The sequence below is a fragment of the Ostrinia nubilalis genome, chromosome Z, assembly GCF_963855985.1.
Source record: "Ostrinia nubilalis chromosome Z, ilOstNubi1.1, whole genome shotgun sequence".
Taxonomy (NCBI): domain Eukaryota; kingdom Metazoa; phylum Arthropoda; class Insecta; order Lepidoptera; family Crambidae; genus Ostrinia; species Ostrinia nubilalis.
In genome coordinates this window covers 27535331-27561587 of record NC_087119.1, presented here as the reverse complement: position 1 = coordinate 27561587, position 26257 = coordinate 27535331, and the positions used below count along the sequence as shown (strand labels likewise).

The window sequence follows — 26257 nt, the reverse complement described above, 5'->3', positions numbered from 1 at the left end:
CTTCGCAGCGGACTCTTGCTCCGGCCGCTCGCACTTAGTTTCGAGTTCCACTGTTCCGCGCAGTTCGAGGACTCGCGTAAGAAATTACGTCTCGAGACTTCAGCCGAACGCACGACTACTTCTAAATAATTTTCAGCGTTAATTGAATTGAAATTTCGTTTACGGAGACGTTTGTAATCAGATTTTTATTTTGAACTAGAAACTTTTATTAGGTACCTACTTTGAATTTGAATCTATTCAGTTATACTTACATCATCGACACTCCATAACAGTCTAGAACTAATCATAGAAGGTGATTAAGACATTTTTAAAATTATTATTACTTAATCAAAACTTTTAAAAAATCTATCAGAAGTACTTCTTCAGATATCTTTAGAAAGTCCCCTTGAATTCTGATTTGTAACGCAAATACTGAAAAGTTTTGCGTTACCGCCGGGCAGCAGCCCGCTTGCTTAGTGGCGCGCGTAGCACTGCTGAGGGACAGCACCCTCTCGTCACGCGCTGCCTTCGCGCTCCTCGTCAGCCGACTCGGCGGCTTGGAATTAGAAAGCAGCTTTCGTTAGTTTTGAATATCGCGCGTACCTAACGAGACTGCATTAAGTTTACACTTGCATGATGTTCAAGTTTCCACTTTGAATGGATTTCCTCAAATTATCTTAATTTTTTAGTAGTAATATTGAATCGAAGTTTTATAAGGTCAGTCTGAAAGTTTGATAAGCTTCACTGAACAAAAGTGCATTCGAGTTGACACCGCTAGGCCGCGGAGCTCGCGCACGCAGCGCCCGCAGTGCCTACCTAGCCACTTGTAATTATAATTGGCTGGCATTAGCTGCGACGACACGATCGTATGTAATATTCAAACTAGCAAAAGGTGGTAATCACCGGCGCGGAGGTCGGGCCGCGCGGTAAAGTCTCTGTAGCGGAGTGCGCCGCTCACACCGTGGAATTATTATGAAATATAAATTGTCTCCGATCGATTGGTAATTTATTTGCGGGTAATGCATCGGGCGCGCAGCAGTCGCACGCCGCTCGCCGCTGCTCCCGCGCCGCGCGGAACCGTCTCGTCCCGACTGTCTGACACCTACATTCAGGTACGGGGAGGCTAACTGTAACTTTTAATGCATGTCGCCTTCTGTTTTCTCACAGTTCATGTTATTTAGTTTTGAATGAGTTTTCGTATCTTAGCTTTGCTACTACTTAATGTTGAAGATACGAGTACTTACTTATATGACGTTGACTCTCTCGGTGAGAATTTAAGACTAACTTTTGATCATTACATCTACATTCTTGAAGTCCGTGCTCTTTAACAGTTTCAGATTATAGGGGAGGGGGAGGCTGTGTTGATTTATCGGATTAAAAACATTTTTTGTGATCTTTCAAAAGCGTTTGATTGTTGTAGACCACCAAACCTTACTAAACAAATTGCGACATTATGGTGTTTCGAATAAGTCACTTTATCTGTTGAACTCGTATCTCACAGGCAGAAAACAAAAAGTTTGTATTAACGGAACTGAGTCTTCTGGAGCACTTATAACTATGGGTGTGCCGTAGGGATCAATATTAGGACCTTTGCTATTTCTTATTTATATTAATGCCTATTCTGGGTTATAAATAATAATACTATAGATAAACAATTACAAGAATACTATGTCATATACAGGGTGGAATTTTGTAATGCCACCTGGAGGGAAGGTACTCTTAATGCTCAAGTTAGAAGATTGTACTCAAAGAAACATTCCTTTATTTTCAAAAAGAAACAGAACTGCATTCAAAGATTTCCAAAGCTTGTCAGACCTGAGAATCGAACCAACTCAAATCTGTTAAATATTACACCTGTATTCAATCGTAATCGCAAATCGTTAGGGTTAAGTATAAGGATGAAATCTCTCTAAGAAACTTGATAAATAAAATAAAAGGAAACCATGAAATCTTAAATAATTGTAATTATACAGAACATATGTATGGTATGGTAGTAAATTTTCGAAAGTTTTCGGAAGTCTTTGAATAACATATAGGCTTATGATGATATGTGAAAAACTAAATTTCACGTGGGTGAAGCCGCGGGCAAAAGCTAGTAAGTAATAGTTTCCAAATTTATTCACAACGAATGCTTTAAAACTCATACAAATGTTTATGTTGTTACTACTACTTGCCCCACGTCAGTTACAAATTGCGACAATTTTCAGAAAAAGACATTTATTTGCAATTTAGGCTTAATCATCACCTGAAAGATGAATTCTCGTTGTATTCTGAAAATATTCAATATTACATCAGACGGCTCACACGCTCGACTACTCCATCGGATCAGCGGCCGCGAGTGCGGTATATTGCACTGTGACTGCGTGGCTTCCATCAGCCCCTCATTGAACGCGTGTCCTTGTTGCAGCGGCTGCGTCGGTGCGTCGGTAGGGATGGTGGCGTAGCGGCCGCGATGACGCCGTGTCTGCTCGCGCTGCTGCTCGCCGCCTCGCCGCTGCTCGCGCTCGACATCTGTGAGTACCGCCTCCGCCTGCCCCTTGCGGCGGCGACATAACGATATCGTAGCACCCCAGTCAAAGTCGACCCACCTGTAAAAAGCCGCATCACTAGAGTTAACAGTAGCGTCTTATGTATGATGTAAATAACAAATTACAGTTCTGTAATTTTTTTGTGGCTGGTACAGTCAGCGTCAAATAGTGACACCCAAATTGTCAAAAAGTTGATATACTTTTTGCAACTCACGAAGGCGAGTGCACTTTACTTGTGTTTGACTTTGTACGTATACATGCACATTACGGTAGTGTCATGTCTGTCAAAACTTTTGAAAAACGATCAGTAGCGACTGAACTGTCGCACGTGTCATTGTGTATGCGATGATACAGTCTGCATGTAAAAAAGCAATTTATCCATAACGATATTTTTTTTTTCGGAAAACTAACAATATTTTTATTAATTGGATTCAATATTCTAATAAGAATACAAATCGGTGACGTTTCCACTAACTAATAGGAATAACAGCAAACATGTCACTATAAAATAAAATATTATTATAATGCAAATGTCGGACATAAATAAATATGTTTTGTTATTGTTATTAAACATTATATTAATATTATGGTATTAATAAACAAAAAAAAATGGACAAAATCAATATTACTTCGATACTGGCTAAATCTAATAGCCGTAATGAACCTAATAATTTTGTAGCGTATAAAAATGTTTATAAAATGTAGTATTCATAAAACATCTCTTTATTTAGTTTTCATGCTAACCTTACACGTTCTTGTGTCACGCACACATTGACGCCTGTACAGATTTGTGATTCAATTTAAATTAACCCATAAAGTTAATATTCCTTCGGAATAAAGCAACAACCACGAGCTGTCAAACGAAACCGATTTTGGATGACACTGGGTGTCATTTGTGTGTCCAGTGGTCAGGATTATTTAATGTTTTGTATCAATAATATCAATCACTGAACAAGTGGTGGTGATGTCGAAATCTTGTAAAGAAGAATTGAGACATGTCTTTGGTTGGGGCTGCTCGAGTTTATTGGCTATTGTTTTGTATTCGTTAGTCAGACCGCGGGCCGCAGTCGCAGGCTTCGCCGGGTAGTTGTGACAATTGCTGACAGCTGCCGCCCGCGAGTGGCGGCGCAACAACGCAGCGCGACAGCGCCAGTGTTTTACGAAATGAAGCGACTTGCCCTTATTATAAGTTGATTAAACGAGTAATACACGAGGGCGCGGCGGCATGGCTGCTTGGGCACGAATGTAAAGAAGAATTGAGACAAAGATATCCATTCGCAAAGCTTGATGTAGTTTGTTATGTAGAATATTTAAGGTAATGTGGTGGGATAAATAAAAACATTTTCATGTAAAATAAGATCGTGACCAAGACGAACCGTGGCTCGCACTGTGAAAAAGTTATCATGTAGAGCCGAGCACAAAGCTTCTAACTCTACGTCTACCTACACGCCGTAACTCAATCTCAGTCTAAATAATATTAATATTTAATAATATTAAATTAATACTACGAAATAATAATATTAATATTAAATTAATATGAAATAATATTATTAATTTAATTAAAACACCGGCGTTGCTTCGAAGTATTTTTGTCACTGAGTATATTTAGAAACTAAACATCAACTATTTCAATAATTTATTTTCATCATAAATCATAATCTAATCTGACAAACCACTGGCACTATCACTTCGTGCGTTAATTCTGCCATAAATGCTGATATGCTTCTTCTAACCGCTATGAAATGTTGATAATAAAATCATTGTTTTATAAAACGTTTAAAACGACTTTGGAATTGATGAAATCGTAATACCGTGATCCATATCTACGAGTAGTTTGATGGGCATGGCTGTCCTTTATTATTTTTCTCAACCAAATTCATTCAAGCAATTCATGCCATTAAATTCCTACAGTAGCCGAGGGAGAACAGTGTCGTTGGTAGCGGCAGCGGGCGCGGATCGATCGCGCGGCAATTATAAACTAGTCAAGTTGCCAGCCATCGGTAAAATTGCCCTTAACGATACTCTGCATTATTCATCAAGACGACTAATCAGGGACGTCCCGATTAGTACCGATTGTGCCGCGGCATCGCACATTGCGGGCAGTAGTGGCGCGTTTGTTTGTTTGTTAGCGCTTTGCCAGCGTTGTGTGTGCACATGAGCGCTCCGCGTAAACATCCGCTATATTGGCGCGGCCTAGGTAATGACCGCGCGGCGCTGGCGCGAGCAGTGATCGGATCCTTCCACTGTCCTGGGTTTTGTTAGCCTTGTTTGGCTTTGCCGCTGCGTCACCACCACTGTTGATACTCTTGCCTTAATTTGTTTCCAATAGCATGCTGTCAAAAAGGGGCATCAAACGAGTGTCATTTCACATGTTGGAATGTCTCTTCCCAGCCTTAAATTCAGAAGTTCGGCGTTAATCAAGATCGTTGGAATGTAATTTCAAATTGGGAGCGGTTTAGCGGCGCCCGTGAGGCGTGTGTTGGAAAGTGACAAGAGTTCAAATCAAACAATGACAACTGCACATAGTTTATGAGAAAACTATGCACGTCCACGTTAGACGGTGAAATTTGAAAAAGAAAAGTGTAAAATTTTCAATTTCCACACATAACTCGACGGCTGATTGAATGTCAAGTCAAGTGGCGCGACGACTCAAACTCCAAAGACAGGATTAGCTTCAGGGCTTTTTAAGAACGTTAAAATATTGTAACAAAATTGCTGCTTGAAAAATTAATACATAGTTGATAGTACTCACCTATCTGTCATTTGTGTTTTAACTGCTTGAAATGATACATAGGCAGGACATGAGGCTCATCATCTGGCTGTGTTACAGATATAATTAACGATAACTCCATTATTTTGTCAAAATGTATCATTACGGTCCTAATCAGATATGTTTTTTCAAGATCTTACCGCTAGACGACCGCAGAGACGTACATTCATTGCGAAGATTTTATTGTCACAAATTGTGGATTTTGATGGCGTGGTTTTTTATAACCTATGACACTCAGCAATAATGTGGCTTTCTATTGGTGAAATAATTTTTAAAATTGGTTCAGTAGATCCCGAGATTACCCCTTACAATTGAACAAATATACAAACACACAAACTTTATCTCTTTATAATATTAGTATAGATTTAGAAGCCTTTTCTACAAAACTGTTTTCACACGTTCCCTCTGCCTTAAAAGCATCCTGATGGCATGGATGAAGCTCGATACTCCTGGCACTCCCGCGCATGAAACACACGAGACGTCCGCCAGCGCACACGATGAATACTCGATTTTATTTATTTGGCCTCTATTATATTCCACCTGAAAATACCTGCCTTGTTATGCATAAAAAATATATAATATATATTTTTTGCACACGCAAACTGAAAATATAATTCCTTATTACTTTTACAGATTTTAAAAGACCGAAATACCGAAAAGACCGATATAATAGGGTGAATAAACACCTCCAAAATGATCGCAAAGTTTTAGCAGTTTGCTTGGATAGTGATTTTGTTTAAACTAGTTTTAAACATTGCCAGACGACAAAGCCGCAGGCAACGCCAATAAAGCGACATCCTAATTTGTTTTTTTTTAAATTGATTGCTATTTAGGTACTTTCACTTTTCATTTATCTAAACTCATTACGGCAATGTGATTGAATTTCTTTCAACGTTGTTAATACTATTTGCCATTTCTGATTGCTGCGTTGGTAGCAGTGCAGCGTTCTATTGCAAAGGGAATCTGCTTAATTGAACAGGTGAAGAATAAATAAACTTTGGGAAACGGCTATTATGTAAGAGAGACCCTGTTTCCCCGTCGCGACGTCGAGTTTCTGGAACTAATTTTCCCAGCTTATACTCCTAATTTAGTGAAATCGTTTGTCTTTAACAATGAGCGACGTGGCGTTCGCGTTCAGTAGCGACATGACGTCCGCACAAGTTGCGAACGGTGATGGAGCCTCCTAGGCAACCCGCGGCGGAAGAGCTTCCGGCCGGCGCGCGCGCAAGCGCCGTCGCTTCATGTTCCGGCGGCCACTTGTGACGCTAACGAATTTGAATCCACGTCACATCGAGATCGCTGTTGAAGGGTTGCTTGTTCTATGTGTATTAATAAAACGTTTGGAACTGATGAAATGGTAATAAAAAAAAATTATCGCCATTTTTAACATTTTTTAAACAACATTTGCATTGTTTTCTTAAAATCAAGGATTTCAGGTAATATAATAAAGAAATCATAACACTCGGTAAATAATAGATATTGTATTAATGTTAATTAACAATCAATCTACCATAGTATCTACCTATTGATTATATTAATCTGAAAGACGCTCAAAAATAGATTTAATCTCAAGAATATTATGGTGTTATAAATTGTTTTAGTCATTAGATTAGTTTAGGTTACATTTCGTCACAGGGTTTTTCACAAAGCCGTTGATGATAATATGAAAGTGAAACGAGTCCGCCGCCGAAGCGCCCGCCGCGGCCGCGTTCATATTTAATTAGGAAGTTCGCGCGCCCTCGCCGCCGCCCGCCCGCCGACAGTTATGAATTCCTCAAACAGTCACACTCGATGCCTTCATATTTCGATTTGCGACGCGCTTAACTAACGATGGTTCTTTTTTAACTCTTCGACGTCAGCGAGTTTGAATTGACCTGACTTATCTACATTGCCTTGACATTACGTTTGACATTCGCCGTTATCATATCTGACGAATATTGGAGACGTGCGGCGGTGTGTATTTTTCAATCAACTCTTTCACTGCGCTCTTGCCGTTCAACTCGACAGTTACCGATCCTCCCCTAGTGGGATGACATTTTACCTGTCGATATATAATTATTAAATTATACTATTATTTAACCGGCTTCAGTCTCACAATAAATACTATACGGGGTCCGATACCGATCTGCTCTCATTAACTTAAACTTAAATAGGTATGCAGACATGATTCATTTTACATTCTTTTGTTAGGTAGATAGGTAATCATCCCATTTTCATGGTCTGGTGGAAAAATACCAGCTTTTCAAGTAATGACTGTTGACTCCTTCGGCGTCGAGCCCGACAGACCGCGGCCCACGCGCCGCCGCCCGCGGCCCACGCGCCGGCGGCCTAGCGCCGCCCAGCGCCGCCCAGCGCGAGCGCGGGAGACCCGCAGACACATAATAATTACCAACGAGTTTCTTTGAAAAAATACCTCAGTACTTTTCCAATCTGATTAATAAAAGGTTTCATCTCTACAAATTAAAGTACAGTCGCATGACGATGAATAATTAAATTTCATTAGCTTATGATTTGATTACTTATTGGAAAGAAACCATATCAACGTAATAAAAATGTGATCTCCTTGCCGACTGATCGGCTTATTATAATTAAAGTAACTAAGTACAAATAGATATCCTTTCAACATCGAAATTGAAAATATATAAATGTTACCAAGAAATGATTCAAAAGATTGATAAATTCGTATTTAATATCAAAGCGTTTTCCTATCAAAAGAAATGTACCTACCTTAACAAAGCGAAGTTATGTTAATAATTTGCGCACATAACATTTTGATCGGAGCCCCGCCGCCGCGCGCCGCAGCGCAGCCAGAGCAGCCCGTTCGCCGCGGCCGAGCCCCCCTCCTGCTCGCTCCCGTCTACCGTCCTATCTGCCCCCTAGCTGGTGACATGCTGGGTGTCGCCATAGCATGCATGCTTATAAGTTTCTGAGCACGCCAGGCACGGCACGTAAAGTTGTGAACGTGCTGATCTGTTGGCGCTGCGCGGGTTGCGGGAAGCGAGCCGCGTCGGCGAGGACAGCTCTCCGTTAGCGCGCCGCATAATCCGGCAACATTCCGCCGCCGCCTCGCCCGGAGGGGCTGCTGTGGCCTCCTCAGACGTCCTCCTCATTCATATTCACTAAAGTACCCGGTTGGTAGCGGCCCCCGTCCAGCGCCTTCCTGCTACCTTTATGATGTCGTCGGTCTACCTCGTGGGTGGCAAAAAACTTATGCCACTCCAATATCATTACACTTGGGCTCCCTTGGATCTGTCCCGTGGATGCACGGCTTAGTAAAACGATCACATACTCATCTGTTAGAGCAAAAAAATGAACTTATACGCATCAGTAGAGAGAACAGTCCAATCGTCAATGACCAGTCAAAAAAATCATGTACGAACCTCAAACATGCTCCCTCTGTTGAGCCCTTGTCGATTTCAGACGGATATTACGCGTTCTGGAATTTTGCCCATTTCCATGAATCGATTCCGAAAGGTTTGATCACCAACGAACGCACTAGTGGTTTGTCTTAGACGGCTTTTTATGGTCCTGGCGTTTATGAAACATGCAGCTGAACCTACTGCGACCTAAAGGACAGTTTATTCGACCAGCTATCCTATTATACTCACACTTTTAAACATCGAACATCAGTAATAATTTAAACGCCAAAACTCATTATTTTTATATTATTATAGTAATATTACAATAAATTCGACATAAGTAGGATCATCTAGGGCAGGGTTTCCCAAACTATGGGTCGCGACCCAGTGATGGGTCGCGACTCGCGAACGAACATTAAGTGGGCCCTGCCTGTAAAACGATACACCACGCTACAGATTCGAGTCCATTATTTAGGTATATTGGTAACAGTTAAATTTCCTATAATGTGGGTCCCGAGTTTGGAAACTTGTATTAGATGTGTCATAGCCCAGACAACTTTGGGAACCAGTGATCTAGGGTCTATGGTAGTGTATACTCGTAATTGAAATTCAGACAGGCGGGGAGGTAGCGCGGCCGCGGGCGAGTGATGACGCCACTCTTCGCGCGAAGTGCTCCTCGCACATTCACCGATACACGTTGGACAATGGAATTAACGCGGGGCCCGCTTCACAAGCAGCCCACGTAGGCCGCGCGCCTCGTCATGGTGCTGGCTTTGAAGAATGCAGCGGAAGTGCGAGCATCTGCGGCGCGCCTTCGGAGCAGCGGCGCGGTCGCAACTTTCAGAGATTGAGGGTGTTGTTAAGCACTAAAGCGCAGCGTTAGGAAAGTGTTCTGCTTATCTGCAGATATAAATGGAGTTTCTACATAATAACGGAGTAACTGGCACACTAGTTGCAGACATCCGCTGCCGCCTGCCTTCGCTGAAGTTCGTTGATACGACTGGGCGTTTCCTACACTCATTACGGACGCATTTGTTTCGTGGACTCGATATGCTTCATTGCGTAATTCCCCATCGTTTACATAAATTGACTTTGAGTAGGTACAGCGTGGAGAGTACCTCCGGAACATTAAACTAGAACAAAGTAACAACCAGAAATAAATTGTGTAAATTGATTTTAAATGGATTACTTGCCGGAAACCTGTGGAGCTGCTAATTACAATTAGTACATTAGGTCACTTAGGTGGGAACATGTCGGAGCTTAGCGCGCCCCTGCGAACTAATGGCGGTCACGCGCTTCGCGGCAGCGCGGGCAACGGCCAGCGCGACATTTCCTAGCCAATAATATCCGAGCATCTTACGACGAGTGACGGCCCAATCATACCGGAATGATGGTTTTGACCGAAAACACTCATTTGGGAATCGATATTCCGTAATCGTATTGGAAATGTTTGCGGAGCGAGCGGGCGATGCCTCCGTGAGTCACCGCGGGCGGTGAGGCGCGGGCGCCGCTGCGGCATCGAATCGAAGTTAATATGCATCGGCAAAGATAGAGATTCCTGATAAACGACTATTCCTTCCATATGTTTTTAACACATTTTACTTTCATGGCATATTTGTAATCAGTTAGCGTTCGGACATTGTCTTGCGCGAGGGTCATTCATGCTCAAAGTTTAGATAGGTATATCGATGTTCTAAAGTGACTCATCACACCGAAGCTACACCTCGCTAGTGAGCTGAAGGCCCGGGCGGGCGTGCTGGAGTGCAGATAAAACCGGCGTGGAAATTGGCGATCGGCGCCGTCTCGTGTTATTTTATTAACACTCGCCATCGACCCCTAGTAAAAGAAGTTTACTTGATACATTTCTAGTTAACATGATCGCTTCTATAATTCAGTTGGCCCGCCTTCGGCGAACACCACGGACTGTAATTATGCGACATCCTTACACCGTTAGGTGTGTGCTTTTGAGTTCGAAAAGTCATTAAGCCGGTCGTTTGTTACCGCCCGGGGCCGTACGCGCGGTACACATTCGTCGTGAAATCTACTGAGCCTGTAAAAAAGCACAACGTTAACGATCCCCTCGTACAATGAAAGTAATTAAAATAATAGTCCCGGGCCGCATCACGCGAGCGTTCACGTATCGCGCGCGTCGCCGCTTCCGTGAGCCGCTCCGGTGCGAACCGAATTTACGAAAGGCGAATCCAATATTGTACGCGTTTAAAAGCAGGTTCGAACGTTTTATGTAAAAAAGAATATTGCCTTTCGTGGATGGATATGAATGAGTAGCGGGTCGCCATTGCGCTGTTTATTATTCATTAGACGACTACATGTCACGCAAGAGCATAAGCACGCACAAGCTCAGCGCTTCTGAAACTTTTCCCTCCGCTATTGTGCCCCTTCCGTCGCCGGAGCGCGGCGGGCACCGCGGGCACGGCTCCGGAGCGCCGGCCGCGGCCATGTTGCGAACCGCTGGCGACGCCGCGCCCGCCCGGATCGTTTATTCCTCTTTATTAATATTCAAACCTGGCGTTATGACGTTTGCGATTTGTTCTCGAGCGTTGAGCGGCAACAGCCTCTGTTAAATACGAGACACGCAACGAGCGAATTGTATTTGCATTTGACCTATAAGCGTGTCTTTTGTTCGCCACCGTCGCCCTGCGCGAGGGGACCCGCTGTCAGTTTGGTTTGTCGTTCACTAACTTTGCCTACGACTATATCCATTGTTCCGTATTGTTCGACGAATGTAAGAAATAAATCGCTTAGATTGGCATGCAAGTAGGTACTCGTATGAAGAAATATTAAAAACCGTGTCTGAGCCGCAAAGGTATCAATTTAATTGTGCGAGTGGCGAAGGAGCGGAGGAGGTCCCCGCGCGGCCGCGGAATATAAACAATGCTGTTATCGTCGCGGCCGATCTGCGCCGCGCCGCCGCCGCACCACGAGCTTCTGTAGGGCTTCTAATTTCAACCTAGAATTTTCCTCATTATATTTTAATTTGCTCACCAAGTCACTGCAATTATATTGGGATGGCCGACTCAAAATTAAGAAAAATATTCAAATACATTAAATACCTTACGCATAACTATAGTCTGTTCATTACGTAACATTGGGCTGTTTTTAATATCGTACGGATTTCATCACGGATGCGGAAAGGACGCTTGCGGGTGTCAAAAACACCCTAAGTTTGTGGTAAAGTAACCTTAGTCTAGGTACTATGAAATGATTTTGGGTTGTTTATATTATGAAGGTACACAGCTAACTAACATACTCGTAGCTAACATGCCCGAAAGCTTATCCTGATGACAAAGCTGCTTCGAATGGGCAATGATTTAATTGCACAGAATACCAGACGAAAATAAAGATTTGGATAAGTTTTTCATGACTCAGTCCGCAAGTACTATCATGGTAACTTACGTCGTAATTCTTTTGGCTGAGTGCACCACCTGACTGTGACCGTAACTACAGGGTGGCCAAGAAAGAAATGCACTTTTGAAAATTCAAGCAAATGAAAACTTACAATTTTGTAGAACTTTAACTATTCCAATTTGAAGAAAATTTAATGAAAATTGTTTTTAAATTCACTTTATTTTTTTTTATTTCATCATGTGATTCACTTGACGTTTATAACATTCGATCAACATGCATGAACATTTTGGAAAAACTTTCGTTAGTTACCTCTAAATACTCGTAGATACAGGATGGATTAATGCTGCAGAGTTTTTGGATTATTAGAGTATACTCTGCTCTTAAGGTAACCTAACAAAAAGAAGTTTGCTGGAATGAGATTAGGGCTTCTTGGTGGCAATGAGATTTCACCCCTGCTTAATAGATTTTTTGGATTGAAAGGACATTTCAAGGATTCATTTTTGAGAGCACTTTACTCGCATGATAAAAAGCTTTTTGATTTCAAAGTTGCAAGATTTGTAATGCTATGACAGGAGCACTTGGTTTCATCAAAATAGGGCTAAGTGTCACACTTCAAATAAAGCATTTAGGTGGTAAGCATGTTCCCACAAAAAAAACATTTCAGGCAGGGGTGACATCTCCTGGCCACCAGGCCCTGATCTCACTCCAGAAAACTCCTTTTTGGGGTGTTACCTTAAGAAAAGAGAATATCTCACTTATATGTATATCAACAACCATGCAGCAACTGAAGCTGAACATTCGGCAAAAAATGGAAAATAGGTTTCGAGGTAACACAGAGTCATCAAAATATTTTAATACATACCTTTGCTGTCGCCAATTGCGCTGTACAGAACAAATAAGTTTACGCTTTTAAGGCATATTGCGAGCATTTACACGGGAACCCGTGTGGTTAGTCTCAACAAAGCCCTACGCATACAACAACATTATAATAGGTACATACATACGTCCAGGATAATATGGGAACTACCACCTTTTTGTAGTACATCGGGAATCTTTGCGGAAACCAAACTGGGCTTTAATGCCACCATCCGAAAACTGCATCTTTTATTAGCAGAGTGCGAGGCGGTCACAACAGCAACGACATGCTCAACACCTTAGCGGAGACGTTTTCACCGCTACTGTGGAAACGTTTCGTGCAGAGCGAGAGTGTGATCATGGGACCTTACTGCCCCCCATTTTCATTGGCTAATCTTAATTATTTGGATTTAGGGATTTATTTATTTATTTATTTTAGGAATTACAAACAAATGTGTTACAGAAATTAACTTATCTACTAGACTTATGTATTATTTATGTGTTAACACATCCCACTACGTAATCCACATATTGATATATGAAACCATGTAATATAGAGCGAGGCAATTACAATTAAGGTACACCTTATAAACGCGGTGTAGCTCAACACCGATAGGGATGTGAATCGCCCGGGATTAAAGATATATTTATTGCAACAGTGTTGTCATATTATGTGTCAGCACACGCGGAAGAAGGCTGCGACACCAGCCGCCACCAGGCTGTTGTTCATGTGACGCGTACCTGGATCTATCATCGACCTATGCTTCGCGAACTCCTCAGTTCTCTGCTGCTGCGCTGTCGTCGGCGAATGCTCATTTATTTATCGGCTGCAAACGCACTAACCGCAAGCACCAAAAGCGCTAGATTCAGGTCGACGACCTAGCAGCGAATGCCATTTAAAACAGGGACAAATCGCAAATGTTCGATATCGAAAGCGGGTTTCCCGCAACGGCCCGAGCAGGTATTTCTGTTCAAATTATTGTGAACGTTAATTTCCATTAGCCACAATTGCGCCATAATTTCTCCACATTCGGCCGTAAAAATGTATTTTAGTGTTAATTACAAAAGAGTTACGAACTCGCGACGGCTTTTCGAAGTATTTACTGTGCCATTTGATTCCTGCGATCGCGGGGTTTCTTCCATTGTTAACTTATGAAAAGTAAAAGTTGATTTTTTCCCGTCCGCGTGCGCGACTTGGCGGACTTCTTTTGTTTATAGGTAGGTACCACCGCGCAAGCGCTGCTGACCTGGCTCGCCTAGCCCGAGACGCTCGCTCTTGAACTTACGACCGCACTTCATTAACAATCAATCGATTCCATTTTATGACCACCTTACCCCAATTTGGCGAGCGAATTCGATTATGGAACACATTCATTCAAATTGAGGTCTTCACCCGCTCCATACATAGATCTGGAAAATTGAAATGGTCTGTCTTCACCTGGGTTTATTGATTCGATGCTGCAATCGAGCTCGATCTGCTCGCACACGCTCCCGCGTGACTTCCTACCGCGGCCTGTGTGTCAACGCGATGCTAATGTCGTGCGCCGGATGCGCTGCTGGGCTCGCTGCAGCCCTTGCCGGCAATCGCGCGCTATTTTTTCACAAAAAATCATTATTAACTAAAAATTTTATAAAAAAAAATAAAACCGACTCCAAAAAACCTACACTAAAAAGTAGAAAAATAATTACTAATTACCTACTTATTTATTAGGACGAATTATTAATATTTATGTAGGTATACCATGATTGATACTTCTGGAGTCGGTGCCAAGATTATGAAACATGTAAAGTTTGCCTGCACCGACTCCAAAACTATCAATCATGGTATACCTACATAAATATTAATAATTCGTCCTAATAAATAAGTAGGTAGGGTCATTCCATGACAAATGTTACCGAGGGTGAAAAACTAAATATGTTCTTTTCGCATTAAATCTGATGAATTTTGAAAGTAAACATTCCAAATTATAATGTGCAACAAAAAAAATCTGAAAGAAACAAGTAATTTTTAAGTTATTAGTCTTCAAAGTCTATACTTAAGTCAACTGTCTGAATGATCATTTTCTCTCTAATTATTGGTAATACGATTTAAAAAAAACTATCAATCTGTGAAACGTTTTGCCACTATATAATTCGAGGGTATTTATCATAGTATTGGTAGATAGCGTCATAGTCTCAAAAAATTGATAATCGTCAAGTTTTAAGTGTGTTCTCTTGTTACTTCGGCGATGTAACACCCGAAACAGAAAAACAGGTATTTGTTTTATTATTGTACCTTACACATGGATTAGGGTAACAATATTTGGTAAAAGTAAGGTCATGGTAATAATGATTTCAAATACTAGTTAATATCTGAGCATGATTCTAATTTAGTATGTTTCTTTCTTGATTAAAAACTGTAACACCCGAAACGTTTCGGGTATTACATTTTTATTTATATGTCGATAATGTGTGTATATTGCTTGGAGAAGTGAAAAAGTATTACTGTGAGGGTCCTTTGACCTCCCACTAGCGCTGGCATCGGAAAAGGAGTCATATTTCTCAATTTAAGACTTTTTTGAAATGTTGACTTAACACTAAAATTAAGGTATTGCCAAAAAGTGTCGATGTTTGACATTTCCAATAAATATCGTAATTAGAAATTAAAGTAATGCTATTTCAAGCCAAAAACAATAGAAAAAGCTATATTCTGAGGAAAAATTAAACTTGAACTTTGTATATTTTTAAAAAAAAGCTGCTTCGTAATTTCAAACCAGAATTCGCTCTATTTGTGTTTATTTGTTGTACTCCTTATTTTGTAGTACCTAGAGACTAATAAAACACCGATTTTATCGATAAAACGCGTTGAATTTTCGTACTCGTAACACCCGAAACAAAACCATTGTAACACCCGAAACAAAGAAAAAATTTATAAAAAAATAGTAAAACGTTTTATTTGACAGTGATTGTATGTTACATGGTTTGTAAATTTCATACTTTAGAAGTCCTGTAAGTTTTAGGTATGATTCCTTAAGAAAATTCGCTAAATTTCGAGTAAATGCAGCAACAGTCAGAACATAGAGGCAAAATCTCGTAACGCCCGAAACGCACACTTTTCGACTCATATTTTCGTTATCCTACATTCTAAGCTGTACAAACTTTATTATTTAGATAAAACAACTAAAAACGGACAGATTAAGGCACTAACATTATTAAAATACTATTTCAAATGTCCAAGGATATAAAAAAAAAAAAAAAAAAAATATTTTTCTACTTTTTAGTGTAGGTTTTTTGGAGTCGGTTTTATTTTTTTTTATAAAATTTTACTTATTTCTTGCTTTTTAGTTAACTATTTATTACCTTGATGTTACCACTGAAGGTAGGCAGGCAGTACATTGAGACCATATTCTTAATGTATATTATAAAAAAGTTCATCCCCAATTTTCCACCCTTGGGGGTGAAATATTTTCTTCAAATTCGCATGAAACCACTCTTTTGATAATACCTATTCAACAAAAAAATAATCGTTCAAATTGGTTCATAATCGGCGGAGATATTGCGTATAAAAAAGTTCATCCCCAATTTTCCACCCTTGGGGGTTGTTTTTTTTATTATTAAATTTAAATGGGACCACCCTTGAGGTATTACCTATACGCTGAAAAAAGATTTGTTCAAATCGGTTCATAATTGGCGGAGTTATCGCGTAACAAACATAGAAAAAAAAAAAAAAAAAAAACATACGGGTCGAATTGAGAACCTCCTCCTTTTTTTGAAGTCGGTTGAAAAGGATTGTTCTTTTATAAAAGCAATAAAAAAGCGGAATTCACAACTGACTCACCTGTGAGCATATTATTATTATATTATATAATTCTGTGTTGTTGGAACACGGGAACTATAACTAAAAAAAAATATTTTTTTTACAAACATGCTTTTATTCTGAAATGCATTTGTACTAAAACGAAAAAAATAATAGTATGTAACGTTCTAATAATTTTTAAAGCTTGTATCGCGAATGGAATTTATTCCTCTTTTTTTCTGTTTGCGCTACAAGCTTTCAAAATTACTTGAACCTTGCAACCTACTATTTTTTTTTATAGATAATGATTAGGATAGCTAGTTACGAGCCGCCAGAGTATAACAAAATATAAACCACGATAAAAAATTCAACTTTGAAAACTCAAAGTTGAATATTTTCAATTAAAAAAAAATTAAGATTATAATCATTATTACGCCTGATGTGCCGCTATTGTGTGCACGACTGTATCTTATTAGTAGTACGATTATACTCGTAAATGCAAAAGGCTGACTCGTCACAACATCGGTTGTTGAAAGTAGTTTCAGTTGCGTCGGCGTTGTTGTGGTTGTCATAATGTGATGATTGAGTCGTGTGTTTGTTGCAGCGCAATGCATCGCGCCGCTGGGCATGGAGAGCGGGCAGATCCCGGACCGCGACCTCAGCGCCTCCTCCTCCTTCAACGACGGCAACGTGGGCCCGCAGAACGGCAGGTGGGTGACGCTTTTGCAGCATTTCTCCTCACTCCAGTATTCTCATTTAATATACACCGACTATGAGGCCCCCAGCCTTCATGATTACTATGTATCAGGGGTCAAAACAGTTTGAATTTTTCTGTACTTCATGAGGTTGGTGGAAATTCCTGTATGATCTCGGAGGCTTTGCTAATAGCGCATAAATTGGCGTCGGTCAGTAGTGATAGTGAATACGTGGCCTCGGGGGCCATCATTGACGCCGAGCACGTGTCCACAGCGCGCACAGAAGGCCGCCTGCGAGCTAATGCATTTAGCGCCGCAGCCGCGCGGCGACAATGGCGGCTCGCATCGCCCGCACGGCTGCGTCTCTGCAGCCTGACAAACAAGCTTTGATAGCTATCACAACACCGCACCGCCTCTATTGTTCCCGCTTACCTACCTTTAAGAGCCGAATAATACCAGTGTTGAATACTGTAGTACCTATCTGTTTAATTATTCATTTATAGAGAGTTATTTATTGAATCGAAGCTAGTAATTAAAACAAACGTACACTTACGTTACAGTGCCTCACGTGAGTGACGTCTTTCTTTCTAGACTTTTCAATAACACCAACTTTACACAGTCCACACGCTATCAAGTCTTGTAATTTAAGGTTGCTGTAATTCATTTATTACTAGCTTTTGCCCGCGGCTACACCTGCGGGAATTTTAGTTTGTCACATATCGTCATAAATTATAGCCTATATGTTATTCTGGGTTATAAACAATAATATTGTAAAGTTTTATCAAATTCCTTTCAGTAGTTCTTGCGTGAAAGAGTAACAAACAATTTAAGGCGATTAGAGTCCTCAATGACCTTGAGCGTTTGACCTTCACGCTTCGCACAACACCCGCGCACCCCGCACGAAAACTCCGATTTGACACCGATCAAAAATACACGGGCATAGGTAGGTACAGAATAGAAGCTCTTTCTTCATACATTACTGCCTATTATTTTAAACTTGAATTGATGAACCTTGATGTCGATGTCATTCAACCCAGGCGCAAGTGATCGCCCGAAATGTTCTAAACTAGCGCACCGTATAGTAAGGTATTTATATTTAACAAAAATTACAAATCCATGAACATTTTGTATGGGATAATATTTTTTATTTTATTTTATTTAGCTTACAATGTATGTTTTGTGTAAACTATGTTTGTTCGGGTGGAATTTTGCAAACTGAATTAGTTACGGCCGAATACTGAAACACTACTCAAATCTTTCACTCAGCTGACGAGCTCCTAAATTTAAGTATCCTTCAATTTTAAATGGTATTCTCAAACGCTACTCAACGGATTTGAAGCCGTGATCAGCAAAGCAGCTCTTAAATGTTTACATAATGGCAACATTTACCAAAAAAAAGTAGGTATGTTTTCATTTACACAAATGATGAATTTACGTTTTTTATACATTACACGCAGCATCATTTGGTTATGTATTGTCTTTTATGGAAATATACTCAATCAACTTAACATAGAACTGTTTATTTTTAGTTTGTATTATATATAAATCTCGTTTTATTATATAAAAAAATTAATGCTTGCATTTTTTTATTTAATTAAAAAAAAATTAAAGTTGATACTTTTTATTGTTGAAATCTATTAAGTGGCGATCGTGGACCGAAACGTAACCACAATTGACATTTATCATTGTTGACAGAGCATCAAATTGACAAATCAACAACTCTTCGAAATGCTGCTATAGATGACCCACGCTGAACTGTCCCACCAAACTCAATGACAGGGGGGCGCTACCATCGTTAAACTAAATGGTTTCCAACATGGCAAAAATCGGAACCAGCGATCCGGTATTGACGGTGGCGCCCCAGTGTCAATGTCATTGATAGGACAGTTCAGTATTTTGGAACTATACAGGGTGACTGGAACTGAACCCGCCATAGCTAATACGCGTATAGAGGAGGTCATTTGCTAATTATTGAACCTTACTTTCTATGGCTAAAGTTTTATAGTTTAGAAGATATGTCAATTTTTATACTTTTTTCAGATTTTTCCGAAATTTGATCTAAAGACTGCTTAATTTTTTTTTCTCGCATGATTTTAACCGATTTTTTTATTTGATACGAATATCGAATAAACCTTTAGTCAAATAAAATAAATTTCAGATCTAAATAATGATTCAATAACTAGTTACGAGCCGCCAAAGTTCAACAAAAGTACAAACCACGATAAAAAATTCAAGTTAGAATTCGATTAAAAAAAAAAAATGGTGATAATGGATTGCCAATGATCTTAAAAATATCTCTAGCTTCTCTTCTTTCCAATGATATATCACACGTAGTGATTAGATATTGAAATTTATTAAAAATTCAAAGTTTATGGAAGAAAATGGAGTAATAATACGAAAATTATCCATACAAAGTTTCTTCAAACATCTCATATTTTCTGCTATACTCCTTTTCATAACTATTTTTGTGTTTTTTGAAAAATTAATTTAAAAATAATAATCACATTATGAAGAAAAGAGTTGACAAAAATTCTAATTTCTATGGAGAATTTTTGTATTATTACTCCATTTTCTTCCATAAACTTTGATTTTTTGAGAAATTTCAATATCTAATAACAACGTGTGATATATCATTGGAAAGAAGAGAAGCTAGAGATATTTTTAAGATTATTGGCAATCCATTATCACCATTAATTTTTGTTTCAATCGAATTCGAAGTAGATTTTTTTATCGTGGTTTGTACTTTTGTTAGACTTTAACGGCTCGTAACTAGCTATTTAATCATTATCTGGATCAGAAATTTATTTTATTTGAATAAAGACATATTCGATATTAATATCAAATAAAAAAAAACTGTTGAAATCACGCGAGAAAAAAAATTGAAGCAGTTTTTAGGTCTAATTTCGGAAAAATATGAAAAAAGTATAAAAATTGACATATCTCCTAAACCATAAAACTTTAGCCATAGAAAGTAAGGTTCAATAATTAGCAAATGACCTCCTCTATACGCGTATTAGCTATGGCGGGTTCAGTTCCAGTCACCCTGTATAGCTTAAACCCATTTGCGATGTCCCCATATTCCTCAGAAATAGGCCTGTTTATGTAAAGCGATTTCATAGCAGCTATTTTGGTTGTTACTTTGTGCACTATACGATGCACAGTTGGCTGTTCGATGTGGAAGAATCACCTACTACACGTTCATAACTTCCCGTTGCGTAGAACCGTAGGGTTATAATAAGTATTTGGTCCACTGGTTGTATGGCGTTTGGTGAGGTGTTTCAAAGAGCTTCCAAATTATGAATCCAGAAACAGACGCGGAACCTCGCTCGGAAATGCATGTCATTATAATAATATTTTTCAATAGCGTTCAGCCTTATTGCGTTCCGTTATGTCGACTTTCAGTAGCAACAACAGGGTCAACAACAACAAAAGCATGAAATAAATTAATTTTCACTAAAAATTAAAACCAACTCCAAAACAAATTACCAAACCGTAGACTGCCAGTGCTGCCACCGACTCCGAAAATATCAATCATGGTATAAATTTGACCTAGTAAATAAATAACGGAATATATTTTCTACTTTTACTTATCTAGTGCAGTTTGTTTTGGAGTCGATTTTTTTACACTAATAGATTCTATTTAGGTAGATAATAGCGTCCAAGCATGGCTTAATTCAATCGTATCGTCTGACTGAACGTACTCTATGAACAACTCTGACATAAAATATATTGTCATACAACGGCTGGGTTGCACCATCTTATTTTAAATTTGACAAAAGTCAAATATCTGTCAAACTCCATACAAAAAAACACCGGTTATCGCCAAAGCTACGGTCAAAGTTAGGTCACGTCAGGTGGTGCTACTCAGCCAAAGAAAAAATTCATTTTGATCGCTAATGTCAGTTTGCAGCGAGTGACACAACCTCCCCGTCTGAAGGCCAGCGGCCGACTGCCGCCCGCACCCCGCGAAGGCCCCCTCAACACCAAAACGTTCGGAATTTATCAAAAGTAAAATTTATGAATGAAAGTAATGTTTGATTGAAAAACGCAACGTGTCATTTAAAGATTAAAGAATTCTTAATCTATTCGTGTAAAAATCTTTAAAATTAACATAGCCGTTTGGGAGGAGTAGGGAATTGAAGTAAAAAATCGATGTCCCGTATTTATTTTTTTAATCCACAACAAAGAGACATAGGAAAAATTCAAACGTGTCAAATGTAGTCCTTGAACTGTTGTATAACATATATTTTTTTCAACTATTTCTGTCCAGCAGTAAAAGAGGAGTAGGCTTTACAAAATGACCATTTCACGCGGATTGAGGACACTAATCGCCTTAACATCTAGACATCCATACAAACTTTCGCATTTATAATATTAGTAGGATTGATCTTTTCACTGCCGCATACAAAGTTTCCGAACCCGTCTGGCCAGCGTGGGGAGTGTAGGCGGCTCGTGTAGGCCAAATCCTCACCTTTGGGTCGTCCTCCTGCAGTGGAGACTGTTATACAATCCTATATGTAGATTCTGACGAAGACTATATAAGACAGTAGAGAATAGCTGAGTAGGCTCTTGTGAGTGAACACAGTTAGAGGCAACAATGCCGGTGCTCCGAGACGCCAATTTGCGGCGCCTCCGGCGGCCGCCGAGCACTACCAGCGGCTCTATGTAATCTCCAAACGGTAGCGTAACGTCATCACCCTAATACTTATCCGTATTTCGTTTTGAAATACGTCTCTAAATACGAGGGGTGTTCAGAAAGTAATGAGAATGGGATATTGCTAGCCATTACAAAAATCTGAAAAAAATTGTTCAGGTAGCTTTATTCTTCACTAGAAACTGATAAAAAATTCATTTAAGTTCAGCATTGCGTTTAAGAATTACATTCACCTGACCACGACCAGTCGGATGATTTTCTTGACTCTCCAGAAAGGCCTAAAAAGGACACTGTCTCGACAATTCCTCAAATATCAGGTCCCTGAACTACTTTTTAAATCGTAAAAAGAGCTCTTAACGTAGCTGAGAGTCAGATCTAGAGAATATGATGGGTTTTTGAGCATTTTGAAACGCAATTTTTTTTTGGCTGCCACCGACCGCAACTTCAGGGCTGTGAACGGTGCGTTGGCCACAGAAAACAAGGTCTTTCCGACTGGTCGCGTTCAGATAAATATAATTCTTAAACGCAATGGTGAACTTAAATATTTTTTTTATCAGTTTCTAGTGAAGAATTAAGCTAGGGTGATTGCTATAGTAATTGGCCTGTACATAGCTATTGGCCACCTTGGCTAAAATAAAAATAAACAAGCATATGTACGTTATTAAGAGTGGAAAAGAGACACAAATACTTTCTCTGAGCAATACGCTGTCCAATGTAGTATGTCAGAGTAAGAACAGATGGCACTCTAAACAGCAGAAGCTTTCTTTCGACAACGAGTCGTCCGAGTAGCCGCATGCTTGTCAAAATTTTAAGGTAAATATTTATGAATATTGTTCGTAATTTAATTGTTTTTGCTTGTTATAGTAATTTTACTGTTTTTTTTTGTAAAGAGATAAATGGTAGCTTATGTAAATAGATTAAGTTACTTTGTTTTGGAATAAAATAACTTTAAAATTATACCGGCCAATAACTATACCACGTTTCAATTTGTTTCAGTTATTGGCCATGGGTGGCCAATAATTAAATTTTACTTTTATTGTATTTATATTCAAGATTAAGTTAATTTAACCCTTTAATATTTGCTATTAAAATACTAACGTCCTAACCTATTAGGATCAGTAATTAGCCGGGGGGCCAATTACTGACACTTATGCACGGCCAATAACTATTTTTATTGATTTGTGGAAGACTTTCTACGGATTCCCCCAGAGCCAACTCGAAAAGGGAAGAGAAATATATCGCGATTACCGTTTCATATATCAGGCCAGAATATCAGAGGATTCTGGAAGAAAAAGCTTAAGAAAAAGAAATCCTCGAGAAAGAAAAAAGGGAACGGAAAATTGAAAGAGGATAAAAAAGAGAGGACAGAAAACGGAAAGCTGAAGAAAAGAAAACTGCTAAAATAAAAAAGTAAGAATAATGTATTTGTATCAAAACTATAATAAATCTGTAATATTTGCAAAAAGCTCATAAAAAATAGACTTTTAATATGCTCTGAATGTCACCGTGTCTTTCATAAATCTTGTGCAACAGCATATTACTGAAGAAGAAGGAGACAGTTATCTTTGTCACAATTGTTACAATGTTACTGAATGTACTGACGATGATGAGATAGATGAAGAAATCGATAAGAGTGATACTGATGACGAATTCTTAGCTAATCTTAAGGAAAGACAAAATGAGTTAGGATTACAAAGTGTGAAGTTTCAGTGATTTTTATGGGCTTTTTTCGGTGGCTAATAACTGTACCTCAAGAGCCAATTACTGTGTTTTTGGGGCCAATAGCTAAATTTAATGTGATCTCTGATATTTTTAAAATTATTATTGTAATTCTTATCGTATAACACCAAATAGGTACTAGCTTAAATAGCAGCAATATTGTTTTCTCATAATAAAATATAAAAAGTAAACAAAAGTCGAGTTTTTGTTACATTTTACACAAGTTAACTTACACAACGCTCTTAAAGGGCCAATAACTGTAGCAATCACCCTACCTGCACAATTTTTTTCAGATTTTTGTGATGGCTAGAAATATTCTATTCTCATTACTTTCTGAACACCCCTCCCTCGTATATGAATATCTGTAATGTGAAATTGTGAACTCTGTCAGTTTATAATATAACGCGTTAGATTGTAAACTAACAGTGGGTTAGGTTAGGTTAGATTGTAATTTAACTACGTCAGATTATAATCTGACGGAATTCACAATTTTACGGTGACATATCAATCAAATAAGTGTAAAATGTAATGTGCCTTAAATTTTTAACGGCAAATTACCAATTTTTTTGGCAACCATAGCAGTGCTTACGAGTGCCCTACCGCATCTGATAGAAGTATAGAATAGAGAAATAAATAAAATAATCACAGGTCTTCCCAAAGCGTTGCACAAACAACAACGAACAAGTGATTTTTTTGCGCTAATCATATTCCAGGAGTGGTAATCGTGTCATGTGACGGTTTGGCATGAATAATTAAATAGTGCAAATGGGCTGAAACTGAAAGGTTAAATCCGTTGAGTTTATCATTAGTGGCTCGCGGCGGGCGGGGGCGGGGGCGGGGGCGGGGGCGGTTTCATTAGGCGCGATTAATTATGCAGCGCGCGACGCACGCGCGTCTTGTTGCGGGCGGCGGCTGTGTGCGCGCCCGACTCGCACGCACGCTGCGCTGATTAGTCAGTGCATATTCAAACAAAATAGCCTGCAATTGAAAATTCGTTTGCTTTTCGCCTTAATTGAAATCCCCTTTAGGCCTCCGAACTACAATTTATCGCATGACGCCGGGTTGGTGACTAATTGCTTTCCGGACGACTAAAACTGGGCTTTTCAGTACGGCTAACACGAAAAACTTTCGAGTTCGAATCGTTTGCGTATTCGAATCGCCATCAAAAGATTTAGTACGAAAACTACAACAGCGCTCTTGTGAACGTGTCGTAAAGTGAAGTTAGTATGAGAAATGGTTGCATGAAACTTATTTTGAGAATCAAAATTGTCACGTTATCGTTTAATTCGAAGGTTAAGTATCGAATTTTATCGAATACGCAAACGATTCGAAGACGAAAGTTGTTCATGCTAGAGGTACAGTATGTAACATTTTCGTGCTCAACTCTGAAAATCTAAGGACATTTCGAACACGATCCGAGGTTGAAATCGAATGTTGTTTTGCGTAGAAGTCAAAACTGATTTTAGTAACATTTTTAATTGTTTTTTTACGACATTAATTTTGTTAAAACATATAAAATATTATGTTTAAATACTTATAAAATAGGCAAGTATACCTGTTTAAGAGTGTTTATGCATTCAAAATTTGAAGAAGATTGGGCCAAGAAATCACCGTCTCATACAAACTTTGCCCCCTTTTTCAGCTCCTAGTTGTAGATAATGTTCGAAAAATCCTTTTTATCGGATGCCTACGTCATTATTATAAAGAACACACCCACCATTTTTTAGGTCTCTGCGATCACCGATAAGCTGTGCGTTGATCCGTCAGTCAGTAATTTAGGATAATAATTTTATATTTAGATACAAATTTTTATTTTTTAAACTGTGTTCTTTTCCATGAATTGAATTAACATTAAATGGAAATTGAAAATGTAGGGATAAATCATAGTCTAAGATCCCACTATATCCTACTGATTATAATTTCGACAGTTTGTGTGGATGTCTGGATGTTAACATGTTTGTTACTCTTTCATGCATAAACTACTGAATGGATTTGGATGAAACTTTACAGTATTATTGTTTATTTACCCAACCCTTTCCAGAATAACATATTATTATAGGCTATATAATTTATGACGATCTGTGACAAACTAAATTTTACGCGTATGAAGCCGCGGGAAAAAGCTAGTTCATCATATTCTGGACTGAAATTTTTTAGACAACCCATTTGAAATTTATTGAAATATTTAACTCAATACAAAATACTTTTCATCCATTAATCAGATCGGTGAAGGGCTTTGTATGACGGTAGCCTATACGAGTACTATCATCTATCTATCTATCTATATAAATAAAAATGATTTGCTGTTCGTTAGTCTGATTAAAACTCGAGAACGGCTGGGCCGATTGAGCTGATTTTGGTTTTAAAATGTTTGTCATAGTCCAGGTTAGGTCTAAACGGTGAGCAAATAAGGAAAAATTGCGATAGCTTATATTTAGTGCCTTTAAGGCGGAACAGAGTTCGCCGGGCCAGCTAGTAGGAAATAATTCCTATTTATGGAAAATTGACATGTTGTTCTCACTGCGTGCCTCGGACACCCGCCTCTGCAAATGTTGTG

The 26257-nt window shown here is 39.1% G+C and overlaps 1 protein-coding gene across 1 annotated transcript in view; it reads left to right on the top strand.

Moving 5' to 3' along the window:
• LOC135086467 (discoidin domain-containing receptor 2-like) overlaps nucleotides 1-26257 on the top strand; it is an 80920-nt gene that overhangs the window by 17710 nt on the left and 36953 nt on the right. The window contains exons 2-3 of the mRNA XM_063981193.1: nucleotides 2387-2492; nucleotides 17237-17342. Coding sequence (XP_063837263.1) covers nucleotides 2432-2492; nucleotides 17237-17342 — 167 coding nt within the window. The 5' untranslated portion in view covers nucleotides 2387-2431. The remainder of the gene's footprint in view (nucleotides 1-2386; nucleotides 2493-17236; nucleotides 17343-26257) is intronic.